This window comes from Artemia sp. Qi Xiang Cuo, chromosome 12, assembly GCF_049724085.1.
Source record: "Artemia sp. Qi Xiang Cuo chromosome 12, ASM4972408v1, whole genome shotgun sequence".
NCBI classification, from domain to species: domain Eukaryota; kingdom Metazoa; phylum Arthropoda; class Branchiopoda; order Anostraca; family Artemiidae; genus Artemia; species Artemia sp. Qi Xiang Cuo.
The window spans coordinates 10690411-10713562 of NC_142805.1; the positions used below are offsets into that span (position 1 = coordinate 10690411).

Genomic DNA, 23152 nt, shown 5'->3' on the forward strand with positions numbered 1-23152 from the left:
AGGCTTCGTTCTGTATGGTTACAAAGTAGGGGTCAGCACCTTTTCTATTTCTGTTTTTAACTAACGTTTTCTGGAGAAAACTGAAAAAAAAAAAAAAAAAAACAGAAAAAAGGTAGCTGTTTTTCCCTACTGTTTCTGTTCCGTTTCTTTCGTACCATTTTTGCTGTCTCTTTTTCTTAGATCAATTTTCTTCATTTCCTTTGTTTTGATTACGATAAGCATCGTAACTCAGTCTAGCTATTCTTATTACATTTTCGATACTTGTCATCAAACAAATAGCGTTGATCTTACGTATTCTGAAGAAAAGATTTGCCCCTGTGAAAATCATTAGATCAACTAAAGGAGTCTTAATTGAATTTGCACCAATTGGTTGATCTTGGAAAGCCAATAGCTCTCCGAAGGAATTGGATACACTGACTGCAGCAACGATGATGCCTTTAGCTCGGAATTAAAAAATCTAGACCTTGACAGCCATAATGGGAACTCAGTACCTAGATCAAGCGGTCTCTAGTTAAGTATTGACGCTGGGAGCAGCACGAGTAAAAACACGAATGCGGGTTAGAATCCTGGAAGTGTCCTCTAAACCCCGTGATATTTTTGAAGCTACCTGCAAGACATATAATCTTAGTCCATCTATAACGAACGGCATGAATGTTCAATGGAACAGCACTCTTAGTATGATGACTTTTACTCTTACCATGATATAAACGTATTGTTCTCGAATAGAGCCACGACGCAACTCAGACGCTAAAATCAGGGAGCCAAAACATTGCAACAGTGAGTGGTCTATCTTGAAAGCTGTCATCGAGGTTCTTCGTCCGTTCAAACAGGCAGCTTGATAGCTAGTGTGTATAATTATGCTTCGGCAAGTAAAACTGTGCTGATGATCAACGCATTGCAGTTATTTTGTCAGACACCAAATTCCAGTATCATGGCTGAGTTATTAGCTGTTCAGCTAAGGAGAAATTTTTTTGCCTGTCCTAACTTTGATATAATACTCTTCACAAGAGCTGAGTTTTTGAACCCTGGAACTTATGAAATAAGCAGTCCATCTCCCCGCTTCTCCAGCAATTCATTCTGAGCAAAGAAGTGCAGAACAATTCGTTCACATCCAACAGATCTCAACGTCTTTTCATTTGGACATCACTCCTACTAAGGCAAAGACTAACCAAAATGGATCACAAGGGACCCCTGATCAAAAAGACAGTTTGTTTGCAAAATTTCGACACAATTGAGCTACAAATGAAATCTTCAGGGCAAAATGCGAACAATATAAGCAATTTAACTATTGCCCGGGGAGCAGCAAATATAATCAGGGCATATAAGGAGAGTTTCCTGTTTTCTGAGCAAGAGACAAAGATCAGGGAATAATAATTCTGATTCGCTAGAATTTTAGAACGACTACATTTACAGTTATCGGGAGCTAAGTGAAATTGCATACAGGCATTCTCTCAATGCCTGCAACTTCAGTATCGAGGGAGAGTACATTCAGCACTGCTGGGTACTTTACAGGAAAGCAGTGGTCACTAATGACTGCAAAAACACTGCAAAAAATGACTGCAAATTTCTTTAAATTTTAATTGCAGTTTTTTTGCTGCCTCTGTTTTCGCCAAAAACAAACAGCGTCACTTCTAATTTTCTCCATTCCAGAAAATACAATTAAAGACAAATTTAATGACTTTTGCCACCAATTTAATGAACGAAAGAGCTTTGCCACCAATTTAATGACTTTTGCCAAGAATTTAATGAACGAAAGAGCTTTGCCACTGATTTAATGACTACCAAAGTTTTTGCAGTCACAGAGTCAATCACGTGTCAAGTTTACCCAAGGACAGCGGAATTTAATGAACGAAAGAGCTTTGCCACAAATTTAATGACTTTTGCCACCAATTTAATGACTTTTGCCACCAATTTAATGAACGAAAGAGCTTTGCCACTGATTTAATGACTACCAAAGTTTTTGCAGTCACAGAGTCAATCACGTGTCAAGTTTACCCAAGGACAGCGGAATTTAATGAACGAAAGAGCTTTGCCACAAATTTAATGACTTTTGCCACCAATTTAATGACTTTTGCCACCAATTTAATGAACGAAAGAGCTTTGCCACCAATTTAATGACTACCAAAGTTTTTGCAGTCACAGAGTCAATCACGTGTCAAGTTTACCCAAGGACAGCGGAATTTAATGAACGAAAGAGCTTTGCCACAAATTTAATGACTTTTGCCACCAATTTAATGACTTTTGCCACCAATTTAATGAACGAAAGAGCTTTGCCACTGATTTAATGACTACCAAAGTTTTTGCAGTCACAGAGTGAACTTGCTAAAGAGTTCAGAAACTGAAGTGCTAAAATTATTGGGCCGTTTAGTTGAGAATTCAACGACATATTAAACTTCCTCTTGATTGTCAAAGCTGATTGTCGAACTGAATTAATTGCATATTTTATACAGTATTTGAGATGAGTAATTCAGCCTAAATTTTCAAATAGAAATGAGAATTATGGTAAATTTTGTTTTTAAACTTTGTTGCAAACAATTATCAAAGTAAACACGATAAGAAAAACGATATTAGCTTCCTGAATTTATATTAACATAATGATTCGTTTTATGTACAGAGATAATACTCAGATGACTTGGTAATTTCTGAAGTTGAAGAAGAAGTGGCACCGACATCTTCATAGAAAAATTTCATTTATTCTACGTTAAAGTCTTTCATTTCCTAACATTAACAAAAACCAGGGCGCGTAATATGAGGGCTCATCTTGATTTCGTCTTCAAAGGAGAGGTAATAAGGCGATTTGATACACTGCGTCTACTTGGAGTTAATTTCTCTTCAGATCTCTCATGGACTGGGCATCTCAGTAAAATTAGATCCTCTTGCAGCAAGAAGTTAGGAGTTATCGTAAGATGCAAAAGGACTAAGCTCTCAACCCAAAAACTTTAAATTTTGATTGTTCCAAACTTAGATTTTCCACTTAATATGGTATGTTTTTTGATGGCCAATTAATAAGCGATTAATGAGCAGCTCTTTTAGTGGAATAAGCACCAATCTCCTTGCCAAGCAGTCAAGCAGCCAAGCAGCCAAGCAGCTTTTGATTAAAAGTGTATATTCGGCCTGTTTCCCCTGAAACAGCTAAGAGTGAAAAGACAAACGACGGGGACAGTGTCCACTATTTCAATGAGTTAACACTGTGACGAATTGGTAGTACTAGTAGTAGTAAAAGTAGAATTTGTAAAATATAGCCTATATATTTTATATAGCCTATATATAAAATATAGCCTAGAAACCTGCTGCAAGGTAACTATTCAAAGACTATAATTAATTTTTAAGTGCCGAGGACAGTGAAAATGAAATCTAATTCTTTGAGTTCGTTACATGGAAACTTATACACCCAGCGGTTGGGATGGGAAGATGTCCAAAGGAAAGATTTAAGAGAATTGGGACCTTCCTGGGAGGGTGTAAAGAGAGGGGCTTTGAATAGATTGGGACGGAGGTGGAGCGTACATAGCTGTGTTAGCCTAAGGCAGCTTGGTGCTAAAGGGAGTTGTTAGTAGTAGTAGTATACTGCCATATATATTTTCAAAACTATGATAAATTAGAAATTGAAATTAAAAAAAAGCTCTCAAAATGCAGGCAAACAGTTTTTAGTAATAACTGGCGCCAGATTTGAAAATGATAAACGAGGGGGTGTGATTTTAGTAGCAAATAATAAGCTAAAAAATATGGCACCAAGCAGCTTTAAAAAATGTATCTTTCCTTTGAAGGTTTAGTTGTATTTAGGAATCAATTAGACTGCCATTAATTCAATTTTTTTTAACGGAAATAAACATTACTAATCGTTTTCTTAACTTATTCTAACGATTCAACATGACAACACTAATGAAAATATGGTGTTGTCCTAAAAATTCCACAATTGGAGAAAAACAAAGAAAAAATTGCGGTTTTAAGTACGATTAGATTTAAGATGGGTCCATGAAGCAAAAAATGTTTGCATTTTAATGTCCTTGGTACTTCGAGCATAAAAACTATAGAGCCTTTAAGGCTCTATATTAATTAATTTTCTAAAAAATCGATAAGTTTTTTTTTGCTCGGTGTGGGGTGGGGGGTATATTGTTTTCCGAGGAATATTTTTACGAAGAAAAAACTAAAAAGCCCATCATAAATTTGTTCCACGCATTTTGGTTTGTTCTTACAAGGTGGAAAACAAATACGGGGGAATGGGGGTTAAAACCCGGTACCCCCTCCCTCTGGATACGGCCTTTTTTCTGAGCACAAGATAAGAAATTGACGAATTAAATAACACTTTTTTATTAAAAAGTTTTTTTTTTCATTTACAGAGTAACTCTGAAAGACTTGTGTTTTGAAGTTTTGAGTTCCATTCTTAAACTTTGAAATGATGTTTAAGTTTTTTGTATAAATTTAGTGGCTCTGGGTAGTCAAAATTAGCTAATTCTTCTTAGGTCCTGGTTAGCAGAGTGATCAGATCTGTTCTCGGCCTGATCTGATTGGTATTCAGAAGAAAAAGGGAGGAGGAAAGGCTGGCTATGTGAATGTGTATTTGGGATGTGTATGTGTTTGTGACCAGACAGACTAGTCTTTCTTTGTGTTTCAGACTAGTCTTTCTCGTAGTCTTCCAGACAGACAGTTTGAACATAAAAGAACAAAATAAAACTCGCATTTGTTTCTCATTTAAGAAGTAACTGTGACTATGTTATTCCCAATTTTACATTCTAAGTTTATACTTTAAATGCTGTTTGAGCTTTTTGTATAAGTGTAGCGGGTATATTTTTGATATTACCGCCAAAAAGGGATCCCACCAACTGGTTCACAATACATTTTTTTTTTTAGTTAAACAGCTCCATCATCGCGAGCCAACAGAGGATTTTTAATAACAACTGGAACGACAGAGACAAGTCTATAAATTCGAATCATTGACAATTACTAACCTTTTGCACATAAATTTCAATATATTTTTGTAAATTGTTTCTGTAGAGATAAAGCACCAGGTCATGGACGAAATCGAAACGATCACAAACAATAATTAACGGCAGTTGGTCAGTAAGCTTGGCCTCTTTCAGGAAGTTTTTCACCCGCTCAGCATTGTAACAATTGGATTCTCTGCAAATCCTCTCAACTTCCTTGATTTGACCTGTCTTACAAGCCGCCTTGTAAAAGAAAAAAGAAATTACATTAATATGTAAAACTATTTTAACTAGTAAGACATATAATATATATATATATATATATATATATATATATATATATATATATATATACATATATATATTATAACCCATCAAAAATACAGAGCATGACGATGGAGCATAACAACAAGAAAGAAAACGAAAGAAAAACAACACATACAAAAAGAAGAGGAAATACATGCAAAATAAAACTCAATGAACCAAACAATTCAGAAAATTAAGCCACTCCAAAGGATGTAAACCTCTTCAAATGTATCATACAAATAAATAATACAATATAAAAAAAAAATAATAGTAACCAAGCAAAAAAAGAAAAAAAAGTAAACTAGCATTAAAACAAAAAATCCTTCCAAGGGTGGTTTGACGGATAATCCGTAAAATTGAATAAAAGCTTATCTGCAACATCAAGAGGATCTGGCAAGCTGTATCTCTCCCGCAGTCCACCATTCCTAGTCCAAGGAGGAACCCACATAAGGAACACTCAATAATTTAAAATAGGCCCTCCTAATAGTATCAATTGAATTAAAATCAACTTGATGGAAGTGATGAAAAACATGAGAGCCATGGCAAATTGGAGTAAAACCAAGACAAATAGTCTATGTGAGAGGCAAAGCTGGCGTAAGCCTTTTTCAGAATTGTATAAAAACGATGTCATTTCATTTGTTGATAGGTGGTCTATCATCGGTCCTAGGGCAGAACTAAGGTAGATAGGCATAGAGTAATAGTACATTGTACTTATAAATAAAATAAATATCATATATTGAATATAATACATCAATCCAAATAATAAGGTACAAATATAATAGAGAAAAAGAGAAAGAAAAGAGAAGTTACAACGCTTTCATTTTAAACAAATGGAAACAGGTTTTGACATTTTACACAAGACAGTGGATAAAAACAAAAACGCAAACATTAAATAATGTGAATATTTCGGCTTCACATTCAGAAGCCTTTATCAAAGGGGGAAAAATAGCCATTTCTTTTTATTTGTTGTTATTAAATGCTAGAAATATCAAAAATAAATTCATTGTCAATATTTCCATTTTTCTAAGGGAGGTTCTCTGGATAAAATATATTTTAGGCGAGCGCTCCTATGACAGACCACCTCACCAGTGACAAACGTCTTGTTTTACGCTTGACAACTTCTCATTACCACAGAATAATTTTTAAAAAGCAAAGAACACTTTTATTAGATTTTTGGAGAGAATTAACTAAATTGAAACCATCAGGATATATACAAAAAGCTGTTAGATAGCCTCGAAAAAATTTATTCGCAAGTAACAGCAGTAGCTTAAGTAACAGAAGTAAGGAATAACTTATAGAAGTAAATAAAAACAGTAACTAACGAAGAACTAAAGTAACTAAAAGTAAGTTACTTAGAAGCAACCAAAAAGCAAACAATACGTAACAGAAGTAACTTAAGGCCGACTCTCAGCGAGTTTAACTAATACCGAGATTCAGCTAGTTATAATTTGAACCGATCAGATTTTCATAGCATTTTCTGATTGGCTTAAATTCTCAAGAAATGTTTGTTTGACTTGTAAAAACGTAACAAAAACGGACATAAACAAATTTTATATGAGTTTTTTTTTTGTTTACCCCCCCCCCCCCTCGAAATTTTTTTTTTTTTTAGTAAAACCCCATCCGAAAAAAATTCTGGGTACGGCCTTGGAAATTCTTATAAAAAAATTCGATTGACTCTAATTAGTGCAAGCTAATTCCCTGTATTAGTAAAATCTCATTGTGAATGGGCCTTAAAGCCAACTAGATCCTACTGTTTCTCATGTGCTTTACAATTGTATAGTTTTCCCTGTTTGATAGGCAACTTTTTTCCTTTTTTTATTTCATTGTTTTTCTTGCCATGGATAAGTATATTGCTACTACCAAAGATGATCCCGTGATTTATTAACAAAACATAATTAGTCTTAACTAATTATAGTTAGCTTTCTGTGAGGACACTGAGTCAATCCTGCTATCATTACCGTACTCATTTGAAAACAGAGCTAAGAAACAGAAGTCGTTACATTTAGTAAGTAATGCCTTTAAATGTGTCAAAACGAATTTCCTTTACTTCCTACTTTGTTTGGAGGCCATTTCTGGGTATGGGGTCTATGTGCCAAGAATAACATTCTTTTACTTACAAATATGTTGGAAGAAGATGACTGGTATTTTCTTTCGACAGATTTTAGGATAACTTTACAGTAAAAAGTCTGAGATGACGATAAGCTTATAAATAAATTAATACAAATAATTAATAAATCTTTAAGAAAAATCGCTAACCATTGTTTTCACAGAAAATAAATATATTAAAAATGCTAGTTAAAGCTCGCTCGGTAAAAATTTGCCTTCGTGTCTTTTTTTATTTACTAAAAGGTTTCTAACTGTTTTAATTTTTCGATCCAATAATTTTCGATCGTTAAAGAAAACAATAGAACTTCATAAACATTGAACGAAGTTGTGGTTCGCGAACATAGGTTCAATAAACATAGGTTTACAAGGAACATAGGTTTATTTAGGTTCACTCGAGACGTAGTTTCTTCTCTCTCATTTGACTCCCCTGTCAAAGGAGAATAAACAAAGATTTTCAAACAAAACTTTAGAGCGCCTTTACTGACCTTTTTAATAAAAAAAAAGAAAAAAGATTAACAATGCTCCAGCTAGTACATCATTGAAAAATCGCATTGGCTCCAGTATCATTCTAACTCCCCCTCCCCATGCTCAATACCCTTGCAATATCTATAACAAAATCAGAAGTAGAGTAGATCAATCCACACACTAAAGGAGTCGATTGACTGTCAAATCTATTAATTCTATCAAAGAAATATAGGAAAAATATTACATTCGTAATATTTAATATTACATTGATAATGCAGTATCATATTACAGTGCAATATCAATATCATATTTAATATTACATTGAAAAATATTACATTGATACTGCAGTATCGATAACGATACTGCAGCATCTGTATCGATAGATGCAATAAATCTGCGGTACTTGTGTTTGCTTGAGCTTGCGTTTGGAGAAATATTTCAGTTTTAACAAGAAATTATGAAACTTCAGACAGGCACACAAGAGAAGGGGTTGGGGGTCCAGCACCACCCAAATTTCATGATTTTTAGGATTTTTAGAATTTTTAGGATTTTGTTGCTTATGTTCGTACAAATGCCAAGCACTTAGCCCGTTCTTTCATATTTTGGCGAATATGAAAGAACAAGTTTCCCAAATATGTGAAATACAATTTCATATATTTGTGAAATTGTATTTCACAATTTTTACCTATTGACCTATTGTTTCCTACAATAGGTCAATTTATAATTGACCTATTGGGAATTGGTCAATTTCCAAAATTGACCAATTTCCAAAACAAAAACAATTTTCCAAAGGGGATAGGGCCAAGACCCTAAATTAGAAAGTGCATTTTAAATTTTTTCTACTAGGGGTTACATCGGACGAATATTAGGGGGGAAGTCCCCCCTCCTTGAAATTTTGTCTGTTTGAATAATGTTAAAATTCAAATAGACAAGTTAGCTTTATGTCTTTTAGAAGTCGTCTATTTAGCTTCCGAAATAGAATCTCTTAGATGATTTGAATGAAGTGCTAAAACAAAACAAAAATACATAACAACCCAATTCAACCCATAACAACCCTGAAAATAGAAAACCAGTCAAAAGTGTACTTACTTGAATGTATTTAAAATGAACTTCTGGATCTTGGCTGAAGTTAACAATCGATCCAAGAAAATAGAAGAGACCCTCAAAGGATTTGAATGACTCGAATAACTCAATCAGAGCATTTGTACCAAGCTGCTCGTAATACTTTGTAGAAATCTATATACAAAAAAAGATTAACTTAACATCAAAAAATAAATGCCATTTTTGTTTATCATAAGTCACCCTTCACACCCCTAATTAGACTACTTTTCAGATCTAGATCAGGGCATAAAATATAATTTTTTTTTATATATACATTTATTTGCTATTAAAAATAGCGTAAAAACCCAATTCTTGTTGCTTAGAAAAAAATACATTTTTGATATTCAATTGAAAAAAAAAATAAAAAAAAAATAACCAGAACGGCCCTAATTCAAGAAAACTAAAGCGTTCTGGAGCGTGGACGCTCCGAAAAACAGAGGAAGATTTGTTAGATGTGGGTTAATCCCGCTTTCAAGGTCTGCAAAAAAAAGTGGGTCAATCCCGCTTTCAAGAGCTATAATTAGAAAAAGGTTGAGATGACTAGGACACGTTCTGCGGATGATAGATTGTCCAATATCGTCCTGGGGCCACCGTCTAGGGTCACCGTCCTAGGGCCGGCAACCGTCTAGGACCAAACAACAAGCAGGTCGCCCCCGAATGGAGTAGGAAGACGTAAGGAAAGATTTAAGGGAAATGGGAATTTCTTGTGAAGGTGTAAATAGGGAGGCTTTGAATATATTGGGATGGAGGAGTGGCGTGCGTAGCTGCATTGGCCCCAGGCGGCTGGGTTCTACTGTGAGTTGTTAGGTAGTATTAGTAAAGAAGTGAATCTTGGAAACAATAGGTCTTTGACCAGTGGGAAGCAAAATATGATGTACAACTAAACGGAAATTTCGCCTTATCATAAAAAACGTCTTCAGTGTGGAAAAGAAGAACGAATTTAAACCTTAAGAATTTTAAAGGAGAGAAAAAAAAAATCAAATAAAAAATTTAAATCAAGAGAGAATAAAACGAAACAATCAATATGTAAAATAACTTCACCATTTGAAAACAATGGAAACTTATCGCACATTTTTTTTTTTTTTTTTTTTTTTTTTTTTTTTTTTTTTTACGAAAAAGGAAATACAAAAAATGTATATTTTTTTAAACGTGCAAAATATATGATTATATACAAACAAGTGGAAACAACCTGGCATCACTGAAAATCTTAATGGTTTATTTAATACTTTCATACCTCATCTCTAATTTTCTAATGCCTTTAGATCACTCTTGATATATAAGCGAATATGTACCAAGCAGTTCGTAGTATGTATTAGCACTCTATATAAATAGTAACAAAAATAATAATAAACAATAATAATTACTAGTCAAAATAAGTGGTAAAATCAAGGAGTGAAAGGAAATTCGAGTTTCGAAGGATCCACAGGGCTCGAGTCACTATTTTCCCCTTCAAAATAAATTTAGTTTTGTCCCATTTTCACCAATACATGTTATTTCAAATGTTTTTTTTTCTCTTTTTTTTATACTTCCAATTGGTTGAAGACTTACCAAATTAGAACCATATTTAATAGGTGTTTCTTACTTAAAATTCGTATTTCAGGTAACCTAACAGTTACCAGCACCCAAAATGTGGAAATGACTGCAAATAAAGATGGCTTTATTTCTAGACCACAAAAATTCAAGAAAGATACGTCATTCTAAAGTGCAATTTGTGGAAAATTTTAAAATTTGTAAAATTAACAATATTTCTTTCTAATGTATTAATGCCTCAAAAGATTTGTTCACATGTAGGGTAAGGAGGGTAGGGGTTACATGTGGGGGATGGGGCTAATAATAAAAAAAATATAACTCTGTGTTATATTTAGAATAAGAAGCGTCCAGAAATTGAGAAAATTTTGGATTTCGGGGTGAACCTGAACCTAAACCTCCCCCTTTTCCCTGCATAACGCTCTATTCTCATTTAATCATTAACAGCATGGGCGTAGGGAGGGGGCCGGGGGGCAGCTGCCCCCCCTAGACCTTCAGATTTACATTAGATATGGCTGAAAAAGCAGATGGTTTGGAAAAAGCAGTTGATAAAACTCCATCACACTATCGACTGCCCCCCCCCCAGACAATATGCTGCCTACGCCCATGATTAACAGGCCAACCTTTAGGATTGCCCATAGAATTAAGAATAAGAGACGATAATTTTTAAACAATTATGTTCTGCATACACAAAAGATCTTATTTAACGTCAAACTAAATGGGGAATTCAGTAACTAAGAGGTAATTAGAGTTGAAAAGGATCCACAAGGCTATAGTCATTACTTCACTCCATAAAAATCTAAAAAATAAAAAATATTTTCCAACCAATAAAATTTCTTTTTTGGTTTCCTCCCGCTAACATTCAGTTGAGGACTATCTTCCTGCCAACTATTTTTAAAAGAGAAATACAAAAATTGTCATTGCAAAAGCATAATTTATTAGTATATACTAATAATTGAGCCATTCGGAAACTTATCTAGCCCAGACCATTTTTTACAGGGTTTGAAACATCATCTCTAAAGCGTTATATATATTTATATAATATTGGGGTATATATATAACGCTAACATATATATATATGTTATATATATATATATATATATATATATATATATATATATACTATATATATATATATATATATATATATATATATATATATATATATATATATATATATAACGCTAACATATATATATATATATATATATATATATATATATATATATATATATATATATATATATATATATATATATATATATATATATATATATATATATATATATATATATATATATATATATATATATATATATATATATATATATATATATATATATTACTCTTTGATAAATCTTGCAATAAGTTTTCACCCCAATGAGCTTAAAACGGTGGATTAATGAAGCTTGTAACATTACAGCTTGAGGGTGTCTACCTCTTCTACAAAACGTTTTTCTTTTCTTTTTTTTAATACTTATATTTTCCATATAGATATGAGATTTAGGCTAAAGTTAGCTGAGTAGGATGGGAGAGGTTTTGGAGGAGTCGGAACCCCATTAAAACGTGTTTTCAACAAAAATCAACGCATTTGCTAAATTTCAGCTCAATCAGGCCAAACGATGTGGGCAGAATATTGATTACACAGTACAATTTAAAAAAAGATTTAAAATAACCTAAAACAGGAGCTATGCTTGAAAAAAACTAAAGAGCTTAAGTAAAAAATTTAAGGAAATAAAATGAATAACAATTTATTACAAATAGACGTGATAAAAAAAAATAAGAGCTAATAATAACAAAAGGACGAAATAAAAACTGAAAAAAGAGAGAAAGATGGAAAAAAGATCATTAAACAGGACTAAGGTATAACAAAGGAAAGGCATATCAAGGTATCCCACCTTATACCTAAGGAGGTATAACAAAGAAGAGGGATGTCAAAGGAGAGGAAAAACTAAGATTTTAGGAGGTATGGCTTAAAGAGGTACAAAAAAGGAGAGGAGAAACTAATAATTTTGGAGGTATAATCTAAAGAGGTATAACAAAGAAGAGGGATGTCGAAGGAAAGGACAAACTAATAATTTAGGAGGGATAACCTAAGGAGTTATAACAAAGGAGAGGACAAACTAATAATTTAGGACGTATAACCTAAGGAAGTATAACTTAGGGAAGGAGTAAAAAAAATAAACAACCTGTATGGAGCAGAACAGATTCGGCGAAAAAAGAGCGACATTGATTTCGCAGAAATGGCTATAAAACAGCGGTTCAAAATAAAACAAAAAAAGGATCAGTGTCGATTGTAAAACAGATCGGCTTTCAGTAAACAGATTTAAGCTTTCAGTAAAGGTTTTTATTTTGTGCCAACCAGATAGAACATTGGTGGTACTCTTGGAAGCCACCTTCTTAGGATTAGAGAAAATTGCGCAGGTATTTGTCATAGTCTTCGCTTTAAGAGGGAAATCTCAGCATTCATACATCCACGCACAATGAATACAGAGGCTTCATCGATGCTCTATGCACCACAGATGGTACCGGAAGAATTAAGTTCTTCCGGTACCATAAGTAAATATGAAAAATCTGAAAATGTTCTAATATTATTATGACCATTGGACATCATTCCTGGAAACAGGGATTTTAAAGAAGCGAAAATGGAACTAAAAGAGAAGGGACCATATTGAAGAGCTCTAGTGTAGCCTACCATTATTATTATTAGTGATATATTTGATTAACTTTAACAAAAAGTTTAAATACAAGAATCAATATGATTCACCCAAAACCAAACGGTTGACTTGGGGTGAAACAGGTAAAAAAAAAAAAAAATTCATATATATAACGTCATTTAAATTCACTATAATAAGAAAGAAAGAAAAAAGAGAGAAAAAAAAGTAAATAAAGAATAATAATACTACAGGGCAGCAACTACATACCACATCCAAACTGTGGGGTCATATTCACAAACCAACAAACAATTACAACCTAATTTAAATTAAATCAAATCTCCTCTAAAACAAACAAAACTAAAATTCAAACTTACTTAATAATTTTTCTTTCAATTTTGCTTAAAAACCACTAAATTTTTCTAGTTTCTTCATATCATTATCCAAATTATTCCATAAATTTATACCCTTTATAACAAAAGAAAACGTGGACCTGGCAGACACTATAGGTGGAGTGTAATAATCATTTTTACTCCTAGTATTTTGGTTATGTATATTCCATCGGCTGTAAAACTAACCGTTAAAACACTCCGGCAGCTGCTTCATATTGTATCTATACATAACGCTAATCTATTAAAACTTTACATTGGGGCCCAACTTTACACTATACTCTAACCCTAATACAACAAATAATGTCGTTTTAGTCATGTTTATCAATTTAGGAGGACATACTGTCTGGAAATCTGTAAACATATCTGTCAATTTTGTCATCTCTCAATCTGTCAATTTTGACTAACAAGCTTCATAAAACCATCGCAAATTGTTTATATGCATTTTTTGTTGCTTTTTTATGAGTCTGACAAAAATTTCAGGGGTGGATGGGGGTTCAAACCCAGTAACCCCCACCCCGCTCCTGGCTACGGCCTCGATTTTAGCCGTTATCTTAGGTTGATTCTGAAATTTATAGAGCACCTTGAGATTCCTCTCCTACCCACCATTCCTCTCCTACCCAGTGATAACAGGTGCGAAGATTATCTTAAGATTGCAGATGTAAACTCATTTGTTAATTCAACTCTGAGGCCGGAAGTCCCTCCTGTCTGCCTCCCTGCCCTTCGAGAAAACTATATTCTGCAATTGATTTAATTATCTACTCTATTTAATTCCTAGCAATGAAAATGACTTTCTAGGTCCAAAAGAATTTCGAGTCGCAGCATTCTAAAACAACCCCAAATAACCAAAAAAAAAAATAAGATTATAACATTATTATCGTTTAGGTAAGAACATATACCTGGACACAGATCTGTAAATTTTGCCTGATATTTGCCGTGAGCATTGCCTTTAAGCATTCCAAAGAGTCTTCAACTGAGAGTGTTCCAAAATAGTTCAACAGCCAATCAGGATTCAGTAGATGTGTGTGAACAACTGCCCGTTTGATATCATATAAATCAGAGTAGTGTTCCAAGGCACGTTGGAGTAGGCCGGCCTTCTCACACAGCTGGGCAATGTGTGGTCGATCGTAATGAGTAAACATGTTATTCCCCAAAATGGCATCTGCTACCTACAATAACAATTAGATATAATCAATAAAGCAAATACTGTCATAACAAAGCTAACATGCTCATCAACGTAATTTGTTATGATGCAGGGGGGGGGTAACTGCTCCATCCAGACCTCAGTTTGTCCCGCCCCCCAGCTAAAATTTAGTTTCTGCAAAAATCTTGTCAAAACTAAATTAAGCCTGCATTATTCAAGCACCCACAGAAACAGGTTAGTTTTCAATGGTATATCTTTGCCTTAATGGTAATATATGGATCACTTTTCAGTTTTCACTGTCATTTTCACTTGATTTGAGAAAATTGGCTACAACTTTGCCCCCCCCCCCTCCCCAGTATTTAGACGAAATTACGCCACTGCTTATGATATTATTCTGAGCAAAAAAAATGAATCTCTTGATTTGAGAAAATTGGCTACAACTTTGCCATCCCTCCCCCCCCACTCCACAGGATTTTTGACGAAATTACATCACTGATGCTAGTGTCAAGACAAAACAAGGAATCAAATGCTACTTAAAGGACTTGATAGATTGTTATATCGAACCCCTGTTTCGGCCCTGTCAAAAGAACTGACCTAATAAGCCTTTCGAGCATGGACAAGGGTGAAGTATGCACTTGAAGAACAAAAAAAAATCCAAACAGAAAGGAATATCATATTGACTTGTTAATAACGTCATTATAATCGATGGAAACATACTGATCGATCAGAGTAAGTAAAAATGACTTTTCCTAAAATAGCAGGTGCTAACTTAAATGAAGCTGATCTATGGACTATAAAAAAATGAATAGACAAATTTAACAAAAAATCATAGCAAATAAGATGAACTTTATTTTAAAAATACAACTTTTTTTCATTAACGAAAAATTAATGAGTTTTTTTTAAGCAAAAAAAAAACCAAACTATTTGTCATCGTAAAATAAGACTATATTCACCATCTCCAGAAGCTTAAAACTCGCATGGGCAGGTCAAGCTACGTGAAATGAAGTGGCAAGTTGAGCTTCAAGGTCAACAAAGAAACATGTAAAATGATCAAATTAATGCTTAGAAGAACGGGGCAAGGAATGAGGGATGGACAATATGTAGTATTTAAAGTCTGGGGAGAAAGTCAGTTTTCTCGCTTTTCTGTATCTTATTTTTAATAAAAATACCAGAGAAAAAAGGTATTTGTGACGCAAAAACAGTAAAAAAAAATTTTTAATCTAGGTGGATCCCCCCCCCCCAACCAAATTGTCAGACCCAAGCATTGTGGTTGAAGTTGCTCTATCCTAGGTAATTCCCTGACAACACATGCCAAAATAAGCAGTTTAGTGCAGAAAACAAGAGGTGGGGGCGGGGGGGGGGGGGGGTAAACCAACAGAACTCCCGAGTAGGCAAGATGTTCTGGGAAGAACATAGATCATTCAATAGGTTTTATGCTTAGAGTTCTGAAGCTTTAATTTTACTCTCAATTTATTATTTCAATTACTATTATTTCATTATATGATTAGTTTAATATCAATTAATTTCTTAATTTTCAGATTAGGATACTGAAATTTTAAGTTAGTAACCACTGGAAGACCATTGAGTATCGAACACATCAACAAAGCAAAGGCAAAACTCCTCATCCCAAAGAAAAAAGAAATTATAAATAATTTATTATTTTCTAATAATAAATTAAAAAATTATTTCTATAGTTATTATAGAGCTAAAATTATTTTCTCCTCTTCGAATAATTTTCTTTCTTTCTTTTAGTAGTAAAACATTGGTTAAATTTTTGAGTGCTCCACTCCATTCCATTCAATTTGAAATAATATTATTCACTTTAAACATAACTATACTTTAGCACCATCACATTAATATTAAATTAGAATATAGGCACATCTAACGTAAGCACATAAACATTCCCGTAAATACACACTTAGACATAAAAACGAAACAGTTAACATTCTTTATATCCACTTTGTTATGAGCCATTAGGTCTAGCTGTAACAAGAAATAAATGGTTCACTAATTCAAAAACTACTACTAGTAGGAGAAGAATTCCCTCGTGCAGCGCGATAGCGCTGCTTAAGTAAAGAGCGATGTGGGCATAATATATTGTTTTGTTTTTTGACCAGGGCAATTCTTATAGAAAGAAATGTCATATGAATTTTAAAAAGAGCTCATGGAGGGCAACCAGCACCGGGGCTCACATCCGAGTGCGGCTTTTATGGCCGACTTTTACGAATTGCCATCGGACAGAATCTCGAAATATGATCCTGTTCCATGATTTGCGATTATGGACCCGTCAGATGTTCACATTATAAGGGTTTTCACATTATAAGACTCCAGTTTTTCTTCTGAAAAAGAATGTAACTTTTCAAGGCAGCTGGAAACTGTCTGAGAACTTTTTCTTTCTTTATGCATGTACAAGAGCACAGGCTTCTTTGGGAGGGTCCCTTGTACAAAAAACCTCTCAAAGAGAAAAATTTGTATAAAAACTTCCATGCCCAAGATTGTATACATTTTAATTAGTTTTAAGGGAACAACACACTATATACCTTAAATGTTTTGCTAGTACAGAGAACCTAAGATCGGGCCAAAAACTAAGATGTTCGGTATTGTGTAGACATTAATTAAAAAAATTTCCGACAAATACGTTTTTCAAAGAAAAGTAAAGGCCGTTTTAAACTTAAGCTCAGCAGATACAAATACCTGTTGAAATTCAAACTCAAAACGACCAGAAGATACTATTGTGGTGACAATAGTACCCATAGATTGTGTAGACATTTGACATTAGCATCCATGGGTTATCTCAGCACGTTAAACATTTTCTGTGCTTTCTAGGATGATTAGAGATTGGAAGAATCTTGACCAAAATATGCAAAAATTGGGGTTATTTCTCCATTTAAGAGTGTTATTAAGATTTCTTTTTAGTTCGCACGGCTTTTCGTTCCTTTTTCACTATTCGTACTATTTTTAGCATCTACTGATAAAACTTCATGAATCGAATAGTTATGTTTCTCGCTTAAAAACCTTACAATCCAAGCTACCGTGTTTTAAGCTACCGTGTTTAAGACTAGAAACCAAATAAAAACTGAGCTTTAAAACTTCATATGTTTTGACGGTGCAACAAACCTGTCTTTAAGACTAGAAACCAAATAAAAACTGAGCTTTAAAACTTCATATGTTTTGACGGTGCAACAAACCTGAGATCTCTGTTCATCGATTCCGATATTCGATCCTAAGTGGATATTAGCACGCTATTGGTTTGTTTCAAAAAGCTAGACATTTAATGTGCTTTCTAGGATGACCGGAGGTCGGAAGAATCTTGTCCAAAATATGGAAGAATTGGTGAGGTTTCTCCATTTAAGAGTGCTATTATGAGTTTTTTTTTTTTTGTTAGTTAGCATGGTTTTTCGTTCCTTTCTATAGGTATTACTATTTTTTGGCAACTACTAATCGAACTTCACCAATTAAATGGTTATGTTTTCTCGTTAAAAACATAACGTTCAGTTTAACGTCCAATTAAATGGTTATGTTTTCTCGTTAAAAACATAACGTTCAGTTTTATCAGACTAGAAATCAAATAAAATCTGATTTTTATAACCTTATGTGTTTTAATAGTTCAGCAAACCTGAGATATTCCGCTAAGGAATTGCTACACTTGGTAATCTACAGAAATTAGCATCCTATTTGGTAGTTTCAACACTCTCGACGTTTTCTCTGCCTCGTGGGAGGTCACAGGCAGGGGCGTCCTGAGGCTCATTTTATTGGGGGGGGGGGGGCAATCGTCGTAAATTTTACCGAATCGCTACCTCATTAATGCCGAATTTTCTGCAGAAATAACATTTTTTGCTAAATTTCGGCTTATTTTGCAAAATTTCTGCCAAAATTTTTGCCTTCGGCAAAAATTTTACCAAATGCCAAAAAATTTGGGGGGGGGGGCCCGGTCCTCCCCCCTCGGGACGCCCCTGGTCACAGGTTGAAACTATCTTAACCAAAATAAAAACTACTGGTGGTATTTTTTTTTAGAGATTTAATTACAGAATATTTTTTTACAAAAAATATAATTTTTAGTTATTTTTTTACAGATCTACTAATCAAACTTTACTAATTGTGAATGGGTTATACTTCTCCGTTTAAGACTAAAGTTGAAGAAATATTTCTGAGAATGATTACAAAATTAAGTTTGGTAATATTGTTCAAATGCTTTATTTGAAGTGCTGATTAGGAGGTGACCGCTAGATTAGTTCTATGGCGTTTCAGCTAATTAATACATTTTCGCCATCCACCTCAGACAAGTTCTATGTGTAGCAATAAAAGTTTTTTTTGCCGTCCTAATTGCGGTAATGAGGATTGATCGCGTCAAGTCTAAAATTATACCTTAAAACTGTGAACTTACACCTTATAAGTTCTCCGATAGCGCCGCTTATAGCGCTAAAGATTGTGTCAACTAGGCTAGCGCCGCCCTCAATTAATGGGAGAAAATAGAATATGTAGACATATAAATGTGGCCTCTTTTTTCTTGAGCTATCTGGAGATCCGATTCCCTGGGAACGTTACCTTGGAGATTTTGCGAACTAATTACCTGTTATTAGGCTAGATCCAGACATATAAAATGAAATAAACACAGATAAAAAAGCAATAGATTTATTGAACTTTCATATGTAGGTGAACAGCAGTGGGTCACTTCAAATGACAATAGTGATCACCGAGATACAACATGAAAGGATTACAAGGATCTTGCGCCAAAAATTCCGTCTAATCCGTCCTTATTCTACATAACGAATCTCCTTGAAATGTACTTCTACACCACTATCAGACGTAGCTCTTTAGTTTTGCGCTGTAAGAACTGGCTTATAATTGGCCCAAGTGGTCCAAGGATGCGAACCTTTCGTCCAATAAATTATTTTAAATATTTCTGATGATTCAAGCGTTCACACGGTTCTTACCATTTAAACTTCCTTAGAAATATTGTGCGTAGCATTTTTTTTGTTACTAATTATCTTAGCGAAATTCTACTGGCTAGCTTCGTTGCTTTACTTCATTGAGAATACAATGTCTCTTCGGGCTATTAAAGAATTTATAATCATGGAAGCGGTACTTATCCTCAATTATCGGACGTTTGATTTCTTGCCCAAGTCCTCTTTAGAATAAAATAATACTTTACTTTGAATATATAACATTTTGCTCCCGGTACATATGCTTCTCGGGAGGGCCCTTACATTGGTATTAACTTTTGTGTCTGAAAGTGTTGGTACTGACTTTTGTGTTTTTCTCAAAGTTATAAAAAAAAGTAAAAAAATATAAATACCTGTGGAGCGCTAAGAAGATTGATTTCTAGGAGGCGTGTTTGGAGAGGGCCCTCGGTAGGTCTGTTATTTTTCAAGGCTTCCAACAGAAATGCAGTACACTGAGGGATGAGGTTGTTCTCTAAGAAAATGTCTACCACTTGAGACACGTCGGCTAATGGCTCTTCGTCTTGTACTAACATCTGAGCAAAGGCTAAACCTAAAATGGCGAAAAAGAAATCAGCTTTAGCGAATTCCTAAATCTAAATTGGAGAAGACCTAAATTTTAGGTTTAGTTTTTTTAAGGTTTAAATTTTAGGGAAATCCTAAAATTTTAGGTTCACTTTTACCCTTTTATGTTAAAAAAGTCATAAACCTAAAATATTAGGTTTAGGATTCGGTATATCTGATTCCTTTTCTGTATTTTAGGTTTAATTTTAGCCTTTTATGCTAAACCTAAAATACAGAAAAGGAATCACATTTACCGAATCCTAAACCTAAAATGGACTAAATCTAAAATTTTTGGTTAGTTTTTTAGATTCAAATTTTAGGTTAATCCTGAAATTTTAGATTTAGTTTTAGCATTTCATGCTATACATTAAAATTGTGAAAAAGAATCGGATTTAGCGAGCTCCTAAATCTAAAATGGACTAAACCTAAAATTCTAGGTTTAGTTTTTAGGTTTAAATTATAGCTAAATCCTAAAATTTTAGGTGTAATTTTAGCATTTTATGCCAAACTTAAAATAGAGAAAAAGAAACAGATTGGCCGAATCTTAAACCTAAATTGGACAAGACCTAAAATTTTAGGTTTATTTTTTTAAGATTTAAATTTTAAGTGAACCCTAAAATTTTAGATTTAATTTTAACCTTTCATGCTAAACCTAAAATGGAGAAAAAGAATCATATTTATTGACTCCTAAACCTAAAATAGACTAAACCTAGAATTTTTTTTTTATAGATTTAAATCTTAGGTAAACCCTAAGATTTTAGGTTTAATTTTAGACCTTTTAGGCTAAGCCTAAAACGAGGAAAAACAATCGGATTTAGCAAGTCTGGAATAATTTACTCTCTCCATTACTGAGACCTGGTACGAGTCGTATGTCATTTTCCGAAAAGGCAGAACTGGAAACTTAATGAACGTGCAAATCACGATTAAAATGGTACTAGTTCCCTATAGATCTTGGCTTTTGGTAATCCACCTAGGGTCAAACGAAAATCAGGGTTCCCTTGAATGAGGCCATAAAAAAAGGATTTAATAGAAATAAAAACCTCACGTGAGGGAGCGAAGAGTGAAGCTATGAGCATGATAGTGTGAAGGATACGCGTGCGGAGCTGTTGCCCTCGGCCACTTGGCGTTGCGTTAAGTTGTCATCAGTAGTAGAAAGCACATGGTTCCTTCCAATTTCTTAGAGAAGAGGGTGCTTCTCAACAGAGGAGCACCCTTGTGCAGTGAAATGAAACTTCAATCTTATGTAGTTTATCCCATGAAAGCCGTCTCATACAATCAAGGCCGTATCCAGGGGGGGGGGGGGGGTGTTTTTGACCCCCCCCCCCCGAAATGTCTGTCTGACTCGTAAAAAAAGTAAACAAAATGAATATCAATTAATTTTTGATGCGTTTTTTTAAGTAAAAATACTAAAATGGCCTTTTCTATTGAAAAAAGAACCTCAAAATATAAAAAAAAAAAATGACACTTCTGAATAATTATCGAAAATCTCTTGCTAAGTTTCTTCCACATTGAGTTTTGATGCGTTTTTTTAAGTTTCTTTTTGTAACCCTCCCCCGAATTTTTTTTGTACCCCCCCCCCCTAAAAAAAAATCCTGGATACGGCCCTGCATACAATGTAGTAAAAGATATCTGTGGATGGAATACGCTTTCAAATGGATTTTTGATGCGTTTTTTTTAAGTTTCTTTTTGTAACCTTCCCCCCGAAATTTTTTTGTACCCCCCCCCCCCCAAAAAATCCTGGATACGGCCCTGCATACAATGTAGTAAAGATATCTGTGGATGGAATACAGGCTTGATTCATAGTTTTCATGCAGTAACTTAACCTAATAGATACTGCATATACAATATCATTTCAACGAAAATCTTCTGACATCCTGTTATAGAATCCAAAGAATTTTTTAACTTTCTTTTTGTAACCCTCCCCCGGAAATTTTTTTGTACCCCCCCCCCAAAAAAAAAACACTTCTGAATAATTACCAAAACCTCTTGCTAAGTTGCTTTCAAATTAAAAAATGTGTATTAATAACGCCATGAAAATACTACAATAGCCTTTTCCATTGAAAAGACCCTCAAAAATTTCAAAAAAGATGACACTTCAGAATAATTACCGAAAACCTCTTGCTAAGTTGCTTTCAAATGGAAAAGATTTGTATTGAAAATGCCATGAAAATACTAAAATGGCCTTTTCCATTGAAAAAAGACCCTCAAAAAAAAAATAATAATAAAAAAAAAAAATACACTTCTGAATAATTACCGAAACCTCTTGCTAAGTTGCTTTCAAATGTAAAAAAAATTTTATTGAAAATGCCATTAAAATAATAAAATGGCCTTTTCAATTGAAAAAAAGACCTTCAAAAAAAAAAAAAAAAAAAAAAAAATACACTTCTGAATAATTACCGAAACCTCTTGCTAAGTTGCTTTCAAATGGAAAAAAAATTGTATTGAAAATGCCATGAAAATACTAAAATGGCCTTTTCCATTGAAAAAAAGACCTTCAAAAAAAAAAAAAAAAAAAAAAAAAAAAAAAAAAAAAAAAAAAACTTCTGAATAATTACCGAAACATCTTGCTAAGTTGCTTTCAAATGGAAAAGATTTGTATTGAAAATGCCATGAAAATACTAAAATGGCCTTTTCCATTGAAAAAAGACCTTCAAAAAAAAAAAAAAAAAAAAAAAAAAAAAAAAAAAAAAACACTTCTGAATAATTACCGAAACATCTTGCTAAGTTGCTTTCAAATGGAAAAGATTTGTATTGAAAATGCCATGAAAATACTAAAATAGCCTTTTCCATTGAAAAAAGACCTTAAAAAAAAAAAAAAAAAAAAAAAAAAAAAAAAAAAAAACACTTCTGAATAATTACCGAAACATCTTGCTAAGTTGCTTTCAAATTAAAAAATGTGTATTAATAACGTCATGAACATACTACAATAGCCTTTTCCATTCAAAAGATTAACTTCTAAAAAAAGAATTTTTTTTTTCTAAAAAAAATTTAGAAAAAAAAATTACACTTCTGAATAATTACCGAAAACCTGTTG

General features: G+C 33.5%; 1 protein-coding gene across 1 annotated transcript in view; it reads right to left on the bottom strand.

Annotated features, from left to right (window-relative positions):
• Nucleotides 1-23152, bottom strand: part of Chc (clathrin heavy chain) — a 119204-nt gene that overhangs the window by 49302 nt on the left and 46750 nt on the right. The window contains exons 9-12 of the mRNA XM_089098413.1: nt 19911-20107; nt 14370-14639; nt 8889-9035; nt 4947-5165 (exon numbers count right to left, since the gene is read on the bottom strand). Of these exons, the coding sequence (XP_088954539.1) occupies nt 4947-5165; nt 8889-9035; nt 14370-14639; nt 19911-20107 (833 nt within the window). The remainder of the gene's footprint in view (nt 1-4946; nt 5166-8888; nt 9036-14369; nt 14640-19910; nt 20108-23152) is intronic.